Source organism: Lithobates pipiens, unplaced genomic scaffold (genome assembly GCF_037356315.1).
Source record: "Lithobates pipiens isolate NorthernLeopardFrog02 unplaced genomic scaffold, aLitPip1_a1.2 Scaffold_18, whole genome shotgun sequence".
Lineage (NCBI taxonomy): Eukaryota > Metazoa > Chordata > Amphibia > Anura > Ranidae > Lithobates > Lithobates pipiens.
Window position 1 is genome coordinate 591733969 of NW_027507758.1, and position 16557 is coordinate 591750525.

Below are 16557 nucleotides of genomic sequence, written 5' to 3' on the forward strand. Positions count from 1 at the left end.
GTAATTTCTGGCCCCTCCTCCTTCCCCCTGCTGCCTTCTGGGACATGCAGAGGTCCCAGAATCTGGTGGGATTGTTCAGAAAGCACAGTGCGACTCACACATGTGCAGTAAGGAACAGACTGTGAAGCCACAAGGCTTCACTTCCAGTTTCCCTTACTACAGATGCCGTCACCTGCACCTGAAGCCAATTGATGAATCATCTAGGGTTGCCGACATTGCGGGATCAGTGGACAGGTAACTGTCATTCTATTAAAAGTCAGCAGCTACAGTATTTGTAGCTGCTGAATTATATTTTATTTTATTTCTTTTACAGATTGGAACTCCTCTTTAATCCTGGTGTGGTATGAATGGAAATCAGCAGTAGTTGGTTGCATCAAAAGATCCAAATGGTTAACATTTTTCCATTTCCAAGCCATCTATGAAGAAAGTCATGAAGAGGGTTATACCATCCTCACGGTAATCCAAAAAGCCCACCATACCCTCTCCATTCACTATTTTGTGAAAAACTGCAAGTTTTTGATGCTTCCAAGAATTTATTTTTTGCTGCTCCAGTCATGAATGGCTGCACTCTTTCAGGATTATTCTTTTCTAGATTACTTTTAATTGCTTTCATCTAATCTTTAATATATTTAATATATTGTTTGATTGCATCCTTTGAGAAGCCAGTTTCCTGAAGTTTGTGGTTCATCACAATGTCAACTCCTGATACTGTTACACCGCCACCTTCTTCATCCTGGCACTCAATATATGCGTTTCCGCCAATAAGAGCGTCATTGATGTCACATTCCTTCAACTTTCCTTCAACTTCCTTCAACTTCAATACACAGCCCATTGCAGGCTTCTTTTATTTGGGTAAATGTCATCATTGCTGATGTGTATCTTAGCGAAAACAATATACGGGGATATGAGAAATTATTTTTCTACACACACACGTACACACACAGGTTTAACTGGATGGACGGTTGTCTTTATTCAACCTTACCAACTATGTACATTTGAATTGGGAGTCAGTGTCCCAGAATGGCGCATGGGAGCTTCAGCTCTTACTAAGGGTGGGGAGTAAAAAGCAATTTCTTTACATTTTTAGTTGTATGTTGTTTATATAGTTTCCGGGTAATCTCCTTTGACCTAAATGTTTGCATTCTAAAACTTTAGTCAACCATTTGATTGAAAGTATTTGCTGCCTATTGAAATATTTTCTTTGTAGTTGTTTTATTCCTTTTCATGGAAAAATTATTTAATAAAGTGATATTGAAACAAAAATTACAGTTCAAAACCAGATAGATAATCCAAAACCAATAGATAAACCATGGCCCAGATAAATGAGAACCTTCAGAGACAATTTACCTTATGGTGTTAATGGGAAGGACCCAGCTATGGATTCTGCAACCTTCATGCACTCAGCCTGCCCTCAAACGATGATAATAAATCCTAATCAAATTATAATTTACAGAAGCGATACAGTGTCCCTTTACAATATTAATAATGTGCATTGTTTGTGTGCTATGTATTTTTTCTATCTACAGTATTAACGTATATCACTGAGTTATGTTATCAGGTATTGGGTTTTCTGTGCTGTAAAATAGCTACAGAAATCTATTGGCAATAATTGCCCCTAACAGAAAAAAAATGGTGGTGTGATCTTATCTAAACCTACAAATGTATGAGTTTGTTCCTCTTATTCTACTATAAATAGTAGACATCTATTTGCAAACACAATCGAGGATTTGTATAGCAGAAACCTATCCTTTCTAAGGTATGTTCTCATCATTATACTACATTGTTTACATTTTAAACATTTTATTATTCATTTAATATGTGCTTATAATTATTATTATTATTAATTTTATTATTATTATATTTTCCTGTACATTTGATGTGTCACGTAGTTTATAAATCCAGCACATTATGAGTCTTGAAATTATTCAAAAAAAGGGGAAACAAGGGGAACAAGGGGGACATTGGGACTTTACATGAAATGATTCAAGAATCAAATGGTTTTCTGCAGATTGGACAATTTATCAGGCTTTTTCTAATTTTAGCGTATCAATCAACAATTACAATTCACAGATTTAACTAAATCTGTCTTGTTTTCAAATTAGCAATTTTTAATTTACATGTTTGTGTTTTTTCTGCAGGTAGTAGTGACAAAAACAAAAAAAAAATGTTTGATTTAAACTCTATAACTGCAGTTTTTCCTTTGTATAGTGTGAATTTATATTTTTATTATTTATTATTAATATTATTTTCTCTTTTTAAGGACAGAAGACACCAGAGCTGACTGAAGGGTGAGATAATCAATTTCAGATAAGAGTTATTTATTTCTGGTACACCTGAACATGAATATAGTGTTTCTGGGTTCCAAAATGCAGCAAGAATGATTTTTCTCTGTGCACCATGACATGGCACATTGGTATGAATAATCAATGTATGAAACAATAGGTTTTGTTTCTGTTGGGTTACAGATTGGCAGGTTGTATCATATTGTAATTTTTAAAGCGGCAGTAAACCACAAAAAATATATAAAAAATCTTCTCCCTGCAAAATAATGTCAAACTAGCACATTATGAAAAATGTACCTGAAAACAAATCCCTCCAGCGGCATGCTGCCACCACTGAAAGGGCTTCCATCTTCCCCCAGTCTTCCTTTCCGGGTTCACGGGCTGTAGCCACTTGACTGGCCCGGCCACGATGACGTCACTCCTGCGCTCGTGAGTGGGTGTCATGGCTGCAGTACAGTTTTCTCTATGGATGGCACTATGCATTGGTAGTGTAGTGCGCATACACCCGTGACATCACCGGAGCTGCTAAAGTAAATATCTCCTAAATGGTGCTTGTTTAGGAGATATTTACTGTACTTATAGGTTAGCCTTATTATAGGCTTACCTGAAGGTATAAATAAAAAACTAAAATAAACAAAACACCTTTACTACCATTTTAATTCTGTAACTATAATCTAATTTTAATTGAATGTAATCACAAGATCACTCGGGCACCACATCCCTAACTGACAATTTTCACACTGAAGGTGGGACTTTAAAGGTGCTAGCAATGTAGAGATACAATTTACAGTACTTAAAATATACTTTATTCCAACATGTATCATTAGTTAAAATACATCACTGTAGAACAAATGGGTGGTAGTCACCACCAACACACCTTATAGAGATTTTTGCACAACAACTGTATAAACACATCATATTTGTGTAACAAGTTGAAGATCTTTCATAAAACAGTAATTATTGGTCAATACAGAAAATCAGTAGCTTTTTCAACGTGTTTCGCAATGATGTACTAAACAGTGCTGAGCAGTGCTATACCCAGTGCTGTGCTGTGATGCACTAAAATGGATTGCAGTATGGTGAGTATGATGCGTGTCAATGTGTGGGAGGGGGTGAGTTGTAGGGGGCCTATTTCCCTGGAGATGGGATTAAGCTAAAACTTGTATTTCACTTACAAACAAGAACTGGTGGTGGGTTAAAAATCCAGAAAAATAAATATTTCCTATTTCTTAAGGACTTTTTTTTTTTTTTTGCTGTGTGTGTCCCTGTCAGGTAAATTCACCCTTTCTTTTTGTCCTGGTCACCATTGTCACTTAAGACGAGCTAAGCTCTAACATTTTAAGCTTCCCATCATTTTTTATCTCAGAGGCAATTAAGGATAAGTCAAGGTTCAGCCAAACCCAGGGGAAACTGTCACATGATAGGTCCAATGAGCTGTGCCTAGCCACTTCCCGCCCAAGGTACGTCCAGGGACGTCCTTGACTTTGCGGGGGTATATAAGAATGATGCCTGCAGTACAGACATCATTCAGATATTTTCTTTTATGGCCGGCGATTCCCTACACCATAAGAATGATCATAGTGGCTGTTCCGCCACTTGATAGTTCTTACAGGTGTTGGGAGGGGACATCCCCCTCTCGCCGCCCTCTGGTGCTTCTACCGGCTCACCGCTTCCATCGGTGAGTAGGAGACAGGATCTGCCAGCCCGGCATGGTAATCATAGAGATTTCCAGAAAACAAGATGGTTGCCGGAGTCCCTATGATCGTTCGGAGGCCGGGGGCGCGATGTTATGATGTCACGCCCGGTCTCTGCATTCAAACGAATGGCGGCGCCTCGGCTGGTAAGACGAGATCGTTCATTTTTATTTTTTGATTTCAGGCTTCCCAGCCTAGAGGTGAGATGTGGGGTCTTATTGACCCCATATATCACTGTAAAGAGGACCGATCATGCCATATTCCTATTACATGGGATGATTACATTACAATAGGAATAAAAGTGATCAAAAATTTTTTGGGGGGAAAAGTGTCAAAATAAAAATAAAAAATTAACAACAATAAAAAAAATGTAAAGCACCCCTGTCCCCGTGTGCTCGCACGCAGGAGTGAATGCATACATAAAGCCACGTACACACGTAGCCGTCTGTCCGACGTACTTAGTCTGGCAGACTTCCCGCCAGACTGTCCGTCGGACTTTCCGAACGGGCTACTTGCCCACACACGGCACTTTTTCAGTGGACTAATACGGCGTACTAAGTCCACCTTACTATCCACCCTACTTTTGAAATAAACGGACTCGCCCACACACGCGGAGGAAAGTCCGCTCATTTCGAGCGGGTCTCCAGGTAGGCGGGGCCCGCGAAGGAGACGTCGCTGGACCCGCCGCCTGGTATAAACTTAAAGGGGAACCCAAACGCTGGAAAAAATCGGCGTGGGGGTCCCCCCAAAGTCCACAACAGACCCTTGTCCGAGCACGCTACCCGGCCGGCCAGGAAAGGAGGGGCGAGCGCCCCCCCCCTCCTGAGCCGTACCAGGTCGCGTGCCCTCAACATGGAGGGTGCCTTGGGGAAGGGGGGGCAGCGTGGCCCCCCCACCCCAAAGCACCTTGTCCCCAGGATGATGAGGACAAGGGCCTCTTCCCGACAACCCTGGCCGTTGGTTGTCGGGGTCTGCGGGCGGGGGCTTATCGGAATCCGGGAGCCCCCTTTAATAAGGGGGCCCCCGGATACCGGCCCCCCACCCTATGTGAATGAGTATGGGGTACAATGTACCCCTACCCATTCACCTGTAAAATAAAGTACAAAAAAAAACACAACACACAAGATAAAATAATTTATTGCACAGCTCCGGGGGTCTTCCGTCTTCGGGGGTCTTCTCGCCGGACTCCTCCGCTATCTTCTTGTAGCTCTTTTACTAGCGGAGGAGCCCGGCATTCTTTTTCGTCGCCGCGGCCTCTTCTTCCGACTTCGGGGGTCTTGTCCCCCTTTTCGGTTCTTCTGCCGGGGCTAGGGAACTCTGCCCAGCAGCTGCATGTTACAAAGGGGTGGGAATGCTAGCTGATGTCACCATCTTAATATGGGCATTGACCATATGGCTGAAAGAAATATTTCTGGTTTTAAATAAACTTTAATGACCATCTATATTTCAAAAGTCAAAGTGCGAGTCCACCTCCATCAACCTTATGTTTTATATTGATTGATTTTTAATGATTTGGTCTACACAAGAGAATTCTAAATCAAACAGCAGACACAGTCAAAAATGGTTTTATGCTACACCTAAAATTTTGTTTATTTTCCCCACATTTTCCTTTAGGTGAATTTCTGTAGAATCTACTGAATCATAAGAATGATATTTCTACACACCATCACCTTCTTGGGGATCCTCTGTGGCGTTTCTGCCCAGTGTCAGTCCTGTACGTTTATAACTGGCATTAATATTGTAATCATTTTTATATCTATATACATATATATATATATATATATATATATATATATATATATATATATATATATATATATATATATATATATAGTGCCTTGCGAAAGTATTCGGCCCCCTTGAACTTTTCAACCTTTTGCCACATTTCAGGCTTCAAACATAAAGATATCAAATTTACATTTTTTGTGAAGAATCACCAACAAACGAAATCTATTGGATTTTTGAAACTTTTTTAACGAATGAAAAAAATTAAAAGTGGGGCGTGCAAAATTATTCGGCCCCCTTGCGTTAATACTTTTTAGAGCCACCTTTTGCTGCGATTACAGCTGCAAGTCGCTTGGGGTATGTCTATCAATTTTGCACATCGAGAGACTGAAATTCTTGCCCATTCTTCCTTGCAAAACAGCTCGAGCTCAGTGAGGTTGGATGGAGAGTGTTTGTGAACAGCAGTTTTCAGCTCTTTCCACAGATTCCTCGATTGGATTCAGGTCTGGACTTTGACTTGGCCATTCTAACACCTGGATACATTTATTTGTGAACCATTCCTTTGTAGATTTTGCTGTATGTTTGGGATCATTGTCTTGTTGGAAGATAAATCTCCGTCCCAGTTTCAGGTCTTTGCAGACTCCAACAGGTTTTCATCCAGAATGATTCTGTATTTGGCTGCATCCATCTTCCCCTCAATTTTAACCATCTTCCCTGTCCCTGCTGAAGAAAAGCAGGCCCAAACCATGATGCTGCCACCACCATGGTTGAGGGTGATGAGCTGTGTTGCTTTTACGCCAAACATATCATTTTGCATTGTGGGCAAAAAGTTCGATTTTGGTTTCATCTGACCAGAGCACCTTCTTCCACATGTTTGGTGTGTCTCCCAGGTGGCTTGTGGCAAACTTTAGACGAGACTTTTTATGGATATCTTTGAGAAATGGCTTTCTTCTTGCCACTCTTCCATAAAGGCCAGATTTGTGCAGTGTACGACTGATTGTTGTCCTATGGACAGACTCTCCCACCTCAGCTGTAGTTCTCTGCAGTTCATCCAGAGTGATCATGGGTCTCTTGGCTGCATCTTTGATCAGTCTTCTCCTTGTCTGAGCTGAAAGTTTAGAGGGACGGCCAGGTCTTGGTAGATTTGCAGTGGTCTGATACTCCTTCCATTTCAAAATGATCGCTTGCACAGTGCTCCTTCGGATGTTTAAAGCTTGGGAAATCTTTTTGTATCCAAATCCGGCTTTAAACTTCTTCACAACAGTATTACGGACCTGCCTGGTGTGTTCCTTGGTCTTCATGATGCTCTCTGCGCTTTCAACAGAACCCTGAGACTATCACAGACCAGATGCATTTATACAGAGACTTGATTACACACAGGTGGATTTTATTTATCACTATCAGTCATTTAGGACAACATTGGATCATTCAGAGATCCTCGCTGAACTTCTGGAGTGAGTTTGCTGCTCTGAAAGTAAAGGGGCCGAATAATTTTGCACGCACCACTTTTCAGTTTTTTATTTGCTAAAAAAGTTTAAAATATCCAATAGATTTCTTTCCACTTCACAATTATGTCCCACTTGTTGGTGATTCTTCACAAAAAATTAAAATTTTATATCTTTATGTTTGAAGCCTGAAATGTGGCAAAAGTTTGAAAAGTTCAAGGGGGCCGAATACTTTCGCAAGGCACTGTATATATATATATATATATATCAGTCAACCTCCTATCTATATTTATTTATCTATATAATTACATATGAAATAGATTATAGATTAATAACAAAAAATATGCAAAACATGGGACTTTAATGGTATGTTTCTGTAATAAATGTGTACTTTTATGGATGATGATGCCTACCCAGACAACTCTGCCAATATATACTGTATATATATATGGATGAGATATTGAATATAGGCAGGTAAACAGAAAGAAAGGCAAATACTTAGATAGATAGATAGATAGATAGATAGATAGATAGATAGATAGATAGATAGATAGATAGATAGATAGATAGATAGATAGATTCGAATGTATCTATCTATCTATCTATCTATCTATCTAAGTATTTGCCTTTTATTCTCAACATTTACATATACTTTCATACATAATTGTCCCCTTTTTTGTAATACATGTGGAGGGGATGTAGGTTTCATGCTCTTTTTTTAATAAATGGCCTCTTCTTATAAGCAAAATATTTTAGCAGTTAAAGAAGTACAAAGAATGACCTTGTCACATTCACCTGTTGGATTTTTCCCTGGCTCCATACCTAAAAAGGAAACTCTAATTGGCTGAACAGACACATAACCAGAATAGTGTTTGCTAATCTAGGGATGTCAACCCAAACTGGGCCACGTGTGTTTTTCGATGGGTCACAACTTGACTTTATGTCCAAGGATGAAATCAGATAATTATTGGCAAGTAATAGCACACTGACTATGAATGAGAGCACAGGCATGTAGGGTACGTGCTAGGTGGAGGAATGGGGCAATTACTCAGGCAAGATTGTAAGTTGAAGAGAGACAGTGATAGTTGTAAATATCTATTACTAAAAGAAAATATAACAAAATGTCTATTTTAATACTGTAAAAGCTATTACAAATCCCCCATGTGCACCCAAGCTATGTCTCATGTATCTCTTCTTTCGTACTGTTTGTACATTGAGTAATATTGTGCTCTGCTCTCACATTGTCTAACAGATCGGAATGTTGCCCTTCAGGGTCGGGCAACTCAATCCTCAATTTTAACCCTGGTAGAGCATGGCTACCAGTCACCAGCAATAAATGCAGTAGATGGGAACCAAGACTCATACTTTTACCACGGTTCCTGCTCACATACAAACAACGAACTTTCTCCTTGGAGTAAAATTTTACATTTCTGCTCTGGGCCTGTTTATTCTGTGTTAAGTTTGTAATTACTTAAGATGACAAAGTAATACATAAATATTTTTTTATGGCAAATAAGGCTTTCTTTTGGTGATACAGTCTTGCATAAATGAGTTTATATTTTAATGCAATCCATAAATTGTAATGAAAATTAAAAAAAAACATACCTTTTCTACTTTGCTCGGTGCTAGTTTAAAAAAAAGTGTTGCCATAGTTAAAAAGCACACAGTGAGGTTGATTTACTAAAACTGGAGAGTACAAAATCTGGTGCAGCTGTACATGGTAGCCAATGGGCTTCTAACTTTAGCTTGTTTCCAAACAGCTTTCAGGGTTTTATCGTCAAAGCTTAATTGAACAAGCTGAAGTTAGAAGCTCATTGGCTACCATGTACAGCTGCACCCGATTTTGCACTCTCCAGTTTTAATAAATCAACCCCATTGCATTCTATATATATATATATATATATATATATATATATATATATATATATATATATATATATATATATATATATATATATATATATATATATATATATATATATATATATATATATATATATATATATATATATTTATTTATTATTTTAATCCTTTTTTTATTGCAACATTAAAAAAAGTTAATAGGCAAAACACATACAAATGAAACATAAATTAAAAATTACTGGTTAGGTTTAACATCTATTTAATAAAAAGGCCACTAATTTACACAGCACTTTACATATGACACATTCACATCAGTACGGGTCCACAAGGAGCCTAAAAATCTAATCTAATCTCACATTAACACATAAACATATACAGGACCCAATTATCTAGCACATCTTTGGAGTTTGGGAGGAAACCCACACAAGCACAAGAAGAACATGTACGAGAACATGTACAAGAACATGTATGCTCCATGCAGGTAGTGAATAGGTTGGAATTAAAACCAAGAACCATAGGGCTGCAAGGCAGGAGTGCTAACCAGTAGGAACAAGCCTAATGTATCTGGGTATAGTTTGTGAGCAGCTCACAAATCCTGAATGTAATTTAAACCCCATTAAAATCAATAGCAGCCAAATCTTTCAAATCAATGTTTGCTATTTTCAAGGATAATAAGCTAGGGATTGTTAAACAAATGGGGAGCAGCAATTATAATAATGTTTACAATAAAATATAAAAAATGCCCAATTTCTTTAGAAAATATGTCTGGGGGATAGAAGTCCAGACAAAACTGAATTTTGTTCTATTAATTATATGTAAAATATCTTTATCTTTGACATTATTAATTTGTATAGCTGATTGCCAAGCTTAGAAAGTCTAATCAAAGGCAAGCCAGACAATCAGCTTCTTCCTATTCTTCAGGGGCCACCTTATTTCCTTATATATGAATTCTGCATGGGGCCTCTCACTTCCTGAAAATGAAAAAGAGAGAGAGAAAGAGAAAGAGAGAGAGAGATTTGGAAGCCTGTTCTGTTTGTTAGAAACTGTAAGATAGATTACGATGCAATATGCTGCAGCTTTTGTACAGTGTAGAACCACGTGGTTGTTTCTGCATGGCACTGTGATGGCACTGTGTGTATGGTGTGGCACTGTGATGTCACTGTGTGCATGGTGTGGCCCTGTGATGTCACTGTGTGCATGGGGTGGCACTGTGTACATGGTGTGGCACAGTGTGCATGGTGTGGCACTGTGTACATGGTGTGGCACTGTAATGGCACTGTGTACATGCTGTGGCACTGTGACATGTTTGCATGACAAGTTGCACTAGTGGAAACAGAGCCTTAGGGTGGTTCCCTGTACTATGATCATTGTAGACTGTGAGCTGAGACCCCAGTGCATTTCCAGCTACACTCACCCCCCCCCCCCCCCCCAGTTCCCTTTTCCTGTGCACAGCTATACTATATATGTCTCCCTCCTCCCTCCTGTGTGGATGGGGCTTTTTATCTATTCATGTTGACATGAATTAGGATGTACAATGAGAGAACACTGGGAGGGATAAGCTCATTCCATCCTGTATATTCCCTGTGGGATACACAGGAACAATGTCCCTCCCAGGAAATGATGTCACTAGCTTTCAGTAACCGGGGAGTAACTGGGGAGGGTACCTTGCTGAGGGGTGGGGCTTGTCTCCATGTTGTTGAGAACAAGAGCCTCTTTCCCACAGTTCTGTCCCAGTACTTGTAGGTGCATGTGGGAAAGGGGACTTTTGGAGACTATTGAAGCCCCCTTTAAAAATAAGAGGGTCCCAGATACTGGCCTCCAACATGTGAATGATAAGGGGTACTGTACATGCCCCTTCATTGGTTGTGTCAATGATAGTCTGGGCTCAGAGGACGTGGGATGAAAAAAAATGCTGTAATTTATCCTGGAGGACATCGGTTGGCCAAAAAATCAATACATAAATGCATGTATTAGTGGTATTACTCTGACTATTGGTATTAATCATGTTCACTTTGCAGGTGTGGTGTGGCTACCTCTATCCCAGCTGGAAGTACACAAAATTTCTACTGCCATGGCATGGTTGGCAGATATGTCAATATCATTTTACGTGGTAAAAGAGAATATCTCCAATTATGTGAAGTTCATGTCTGGACCACCGACAAGCATTGGAAGGACCACTTAAAGAGCAACAGATGAATACAATAGTAAAAGTTAAAATGTATTGCCTTATGTCAGTAATTTTAAGAGAAAAAAAGTCAATAGTTACAGTAAATATTGTTTAATAAACAGGTTTGAGCCAAAGTGGCAAATTGCAGAAGGTGCATTCAATTACGTTAAAGGACGCACCAGACTTGGTTGAGTGGCTCACTCAGCCTTACTCTTCTGCACCATCCTCATCCTCTCGATCTGCACCCTCTTCTTCACTTTCTGCTGTGTGCACCCCCAAAGACACTACAACCAACACCACCATCACCACCATCACCACCATATACTCTCTGCTTGAGTCACAGGAATTATTTTCCGATCCATCACAAGACATTGCCGATGCACTGACACTTTTGGCATTGGATCAGGAAGAGGAGGTAGCAACAAGCGCCACTCAACAGTCTGACAACAGTACCCAGATCAGCCCAAGGATGAGGTTGGTCCCCGGTTTTGCTGTCTACTCCTAGATCTCTAATTATAGCGGTGGGGAAGGAGAAGTTGATTATGACGTTTCTAGTGATGTCACGTGGGTGCCCACAAGAGAGGAAGAGGAGGGGAGTTCAGAGGGAGATATGGACCAGCAGATAGGGAGGAGAAGCAGGCAGAACTTAGATTACACAGGAGGGACAAACCAGACTGCTAATGTATCAGGAGCGAGGCATCAACCATGTATGGTCACATCTGGACTCCCAGGACGCTGGCACATGGCACCGCAGTGTGGGTTTTTTTTAACGTGTCCGCTGCTGACAATAGTGTTGCCATCTGCAGCCTTTGCAGTCAACGCATAAGTCGCAGTAAGCCCAACACTCACCTAGGGACAACCGCCTTAAGCAGGCACATGAGCTGCCATCACTGAGCCCAGTGGGAGCAACGGAACCCACAAAGCCACACTCCAGGCTCTCACTGTCCAGCATCGTCTTCTACTTTTCCTTCTCCTCTCTCCTCACAATTGTCCTCCACTCCACCTTCCATCATGCCGTCCTCACGTTTTTCTGGAAAAAGGCAGGCTTCCATGGGCCAAATGTTCGAGCGTATAAAAATGATGATGCTGGATAACCCTCTTGCCCAACGGTTGATGGATGGCTTGTCAGAACTGATAGCCCGCCAACTACTGCCATATAAACTGGTGGACTTAGAGGTCTTTCGAAAATTTGTGGCCATTGGAACACCACAATGGAAGGTCCCAGGGAGGAAGTATTTCTCACAGAAGGGCATCCCAGTGCTATATGGCCATGTTCAGCGGCAAGTGAATGTATCTCTGGCACACAGTGTCGGTGCCAAGATACATCTGACCACAGACACGTGGTCTAACAAACACGGGCAGGGAAGGTATTTAACTTTTACTGCCCACTGGGTGAACCTTCTGACGGCGGTCAAGCATGTAACCTGTGGCCCCCGTGTAGATTTGGTTTTACCGCCATGGATTGCATGCAGGCCTGGCTCTTCTTCTCCTCCTCCTACTCCATCCTTCTCCCTCTCCTCCTCGGCTGACTCCTCCTTTTATGCTTCTAGCGTCTCTTCCGCTGCTAGCGTCTCTTCCACCCAAGATCCCCAGAACCTATTCGACATGCCAGGTGAGACGTTGCTGTGCTGCGTCTTTTGTGCCTGGAAGCCAAGAGCCACACTGGCCCTGCACTCCTTTCAGCTTTGCGTTCACAGGTAGATCAGTGGCTAACACCGCTCAATTTGACAGTTGGTAAAGTGGTGTGTGACAACGGTGCCAATCTGCTTAGCGCATTGAAACAGGGCATAATTACGCATGTGCCATGCATGGCACACGTCTTAAACTTGGTCGTGCAGCGATTCGTTGTGAAATACCCTGGGGTCCAGGACATCTTGCGGCAGGCAAGGAAAATCTCGGTCCATTTCAGATCTTACACGGCCCATGGCTTGCCTTGCTGACATTCAGTGGTGACACAATCTGCCGGTCAGACGTCTTATTTGCGAATTGCCCGACGCGATGGAACTCAACCTTCTATATGCTTGATAGGCTGCTCCAGCAGAAACGTGCAGTTAACGTCTACCTGTACTAAATCTATGGCAGAACAGCTTCTGGGGAGCTTGTTTTTTTTCCCCGTGCCAGTGGCTGCTCATGCGCAACGCATGCAGACTTCTGCGGCCATTTGATGATATCACCAAACTGGTCAGTCGCAGCCATGGCACCATCAGTGACATCATACCTTATACCTTCTTTTTGGAGAGGCATTGCGTCCTGTCATTGATCAAGCCATGGAGGAGCAGGAGCAGGAAGATGAGGAAGTCGCAATGCTGGATGAATTCCAGGGGGGGCTACTCTATCTGAGACAAGTCAACAACAGGAGTCTGAAGAGGATTCTGAGGAGGATGGTGCCGGGGCGGATGAGGAGGAGCAAGAAGAGCATACTTTAAACCTTTCTGGGATCCCTGTTGTTGTCCGTGGATGGGGAGAGGAGAACGAGGAGGACGACATTATCCTGGATGATGAGCAGGAGCCAGGCCACCACACCGCTTCCAGTTTAGGGAAAATGGGGCGCTTCTTGCTCCAGTGTTTTAACAGGACCCCCCGTATAAAAAGCATAAAGGTCAAGGACCAGTACTGGGTGGCAATGTACTTAGACCCCCGGTACAAACACAAAATGGCGGATATGTTACCACCATCACAGAGGTCTGTCAGAATGAAGCACTTCCAGGCCTTGCTTAGAGAAATGCTGCATTCTGCTTTTGCGTGCCCTGGTAGAGGAATTATCCCTCCCAGAGAAAGAGTTGCGGGTACCAATCCAACAGCGCCTGCAAGAAGAGGGCGGTTTGAAGATGTGTTGGTCACTTCTGATATGTGATCAATTTTTCAGCCGACCCATCGTCAGGTCTCATCCGGATCCAGCTTCAGGGAACACCTAGACCGACAGGTGTCCATCTGCATCGGGTTATGGCCGATGTGGATGCTCTGAGAAGTGATGAATGCCTAAACTACTGGGTGGGCAGGCTTGACCTTTGGCCAGAGCTTGCCCAATTTGCAATCGAACTGTTGGCTTTCCCCTCATCCAGTGTCCTGTCCAAAAGGACGCTCATGGCAGCAGGGAGGATCGTGACCGATAAGCGCACTCGCCTAGCTCACGACAGTGTTGACTACCTCACATTTATAAAAATTAATGAGGCATGGATCTCGGAGGAATTCTACACATGTGACCAGTAGTGATGGACGAACTTCCGACGGGACGTTTCGCGAACGCGAACCGCAAACGCGGCCGATAGTTTGCGAACCGTAACGTTCGAGGCGGGCCCCATTGACTTCAAGGGGAGGCGAACTTTACAAACCTACAGGTCATATTTGCAGCCACAAAATAATTACTAGCTGTGCACACATAGTCCCACGACATGGCCAATGACATAACACATGTATGAGGGGAATCTGGGATCGACAACTACAAGCATTCTTTTTTTATATGTGAAATTGTGACAATTCAGGACTGTGGAGTGCATGAAGGCAATGGAGGAGAGGGAAGGTCAGGGTAGGCAAAGAAGAGGGTGCAGGAGATGATCAACCGCACTGTGATAGAGAGCACTGACATCAGCAGCGTGACATACAGCAATGACACCTGCACCCTGATAGAGTGATCTGACACTAGCAGCGTGATAGAGAGCACTGACATCAGCAGCGTGACATACAGCAATGACACCTGCACCGTGATAGAGTGATATGACACCAGCACCGTGATAGAGAGCGCTGACATTAGCAGCGTGACATACAGCAATGACACCTGCACCGTGATAGAGTGATCTGACAACAGCACCGTGATAGAGAGCACTGACATCAGCAGCGTGACATACAGCAATGACACCTGCACCGTAATAGAGTGATCTGACACCAGCACCGTGATAGAGAGCACTGACATCAGCAGCGTGACATACAGCAATGACACCTGCACCGTGATAGAGTGATCTGACACCAGCACCGTGATAGAGAGCACTGACATTAGCAGCGTGACATACAGCAATGACACCTGCATCGTGATAGAGTGATCTGACACCAGCACCGTGATAGAGAGCACTGACATCAGCAGCGTGACAAAAAGCACTGACACCAGCTTAGTGATATACAGCACTGACACCAGCACCGTGATATACAGCACTGACACCTGCACCGTAGGCAGCCCCAGGAGGAAGTCAGCATAGCACAGGGATGGTGGGAGCCCCTCATAATGAGCATAGCACAGGGATGGTGGGAGCCCCTCATAATATGCACATCAGAGGTACAGCCCCAGGAGTAAGTCAGCATAGCACAGGGATGGTGGGAAACCCTCATAATAAGCAGCCCCAGGAGGAAGTCAGCACAGCACAGGGATGGTGGAAGCCCCTCATAATATGCACAGCAGAGGTACAGCCCCAGGAGTAAGTCAGCATAGCACAGGGATGGTGGGAGCCCCTCATAATAAGCAGCCCCAGGAGGAAGTCAGCACAGCACAGGGATGGTGGGAGCCCCTCATAATGAGCATAGCACAGGGATGGTGGGAGCCCCTCATAAAGAGCATAGCACAGGGATGGTGGGAGCCCCTCATAATATGCACAGCAGAGGTACAGCCCCAGGAGGAAGTCAGCACAGCACAGGGATGGTGGGAACCCCTCATAATGAGCATAGCACAGGGATGGTGGGAGCCCCTCATAATATGCACAGCAGAGGTACAGCCCCAGGAGGAAGTCAGCACAGCACAGGGATGGTGATAGCCCCTCATAATAAGCAGCCCCAGGAGGAAGTCAGCACAGCACAGGGATGGTGGGAGCCCCTCATAATGAGCATAGCACAGGGATGGTGGGAGCCCCTCATAATGAGCATAGCACAGGGATGGTGGGAGCCCCTCATAATATGAACAGCAGAGGTACAGCCCCAGGAGGAAGTCAGCACAGCACAGGGATGGTGGGAGCCCCTCATAATAAGCAGCCCCAGGAGAAATATGACACCGCTCAACCTCTTCAAACAGGAGGGTACGGGCATATAGTACGATGTGCTTTTTTTGTACAGGGAAGTGAGCCAAATGAAGAAAGAAGGTCTGTGTGCTCGATTAAAAAAACTGTTTATAGACATATACATGGTCTACTGGTCACATGTGTTGAATTCCTCCGAGATCCGTGCCTCATTCATTTTTAGAAATGGGAGGTAGTTAACACTGTCGTGAGCTAGGCGAGTACGCTTATCGGTCACGATCCCCCCTGCTGCACTGAACGTCCTTTCGGACAGGAAACTGGACGAGGGGCAAGCTAACAGTTCGATTGCAAATTGGGCAAGCTCTGGCCAGAGGTCAAGCCTGCCCACCCAGTAGTCCAGGGGTTCATCACTCCTCAGAGCGTCCACATCGGCCGTTAACCCAA

General features: G+C 43.1%; 1 protein-coding gene and 1 pseudogene across 1 annotated transcript; one reads left to right on the top strand and one right to left on the bottom strand.

The window, feature by feature from the left end:
• Window positions 1-390: 390 nt before the first annotated feature.
• On the bottom strand, window positions 391-3993 carry LOC143986792 (translationally-controlled tumor protein homolog; annotated as a pseudogene).
• Window positions 1723-11269, top strand: LOC143986793 (fucolectin-like). The gene is made up of 6 exons (XM_077485200.1): window positions 1723-1756; window positions 2261-2288; window positions 5591-5690; window positions 8399-8560; window positions 9388-9490; window positions 11028-11269. The coding sequence occupies exons 3-6, from the start codon at window positions 5624-5626 to the stop codon at window positions 11203-11205; spliced, it is 510 nt and encodes a 169-aa protein (XP_077341326.1). The 5' UTR covers window positions 1723-1756; window positions 2261-2288; window positions 5591-5623; the 3' UTR covers window positions 11206-11269.
• Window positions 11270-16557: the final 5288 nt, after the last annotated feature.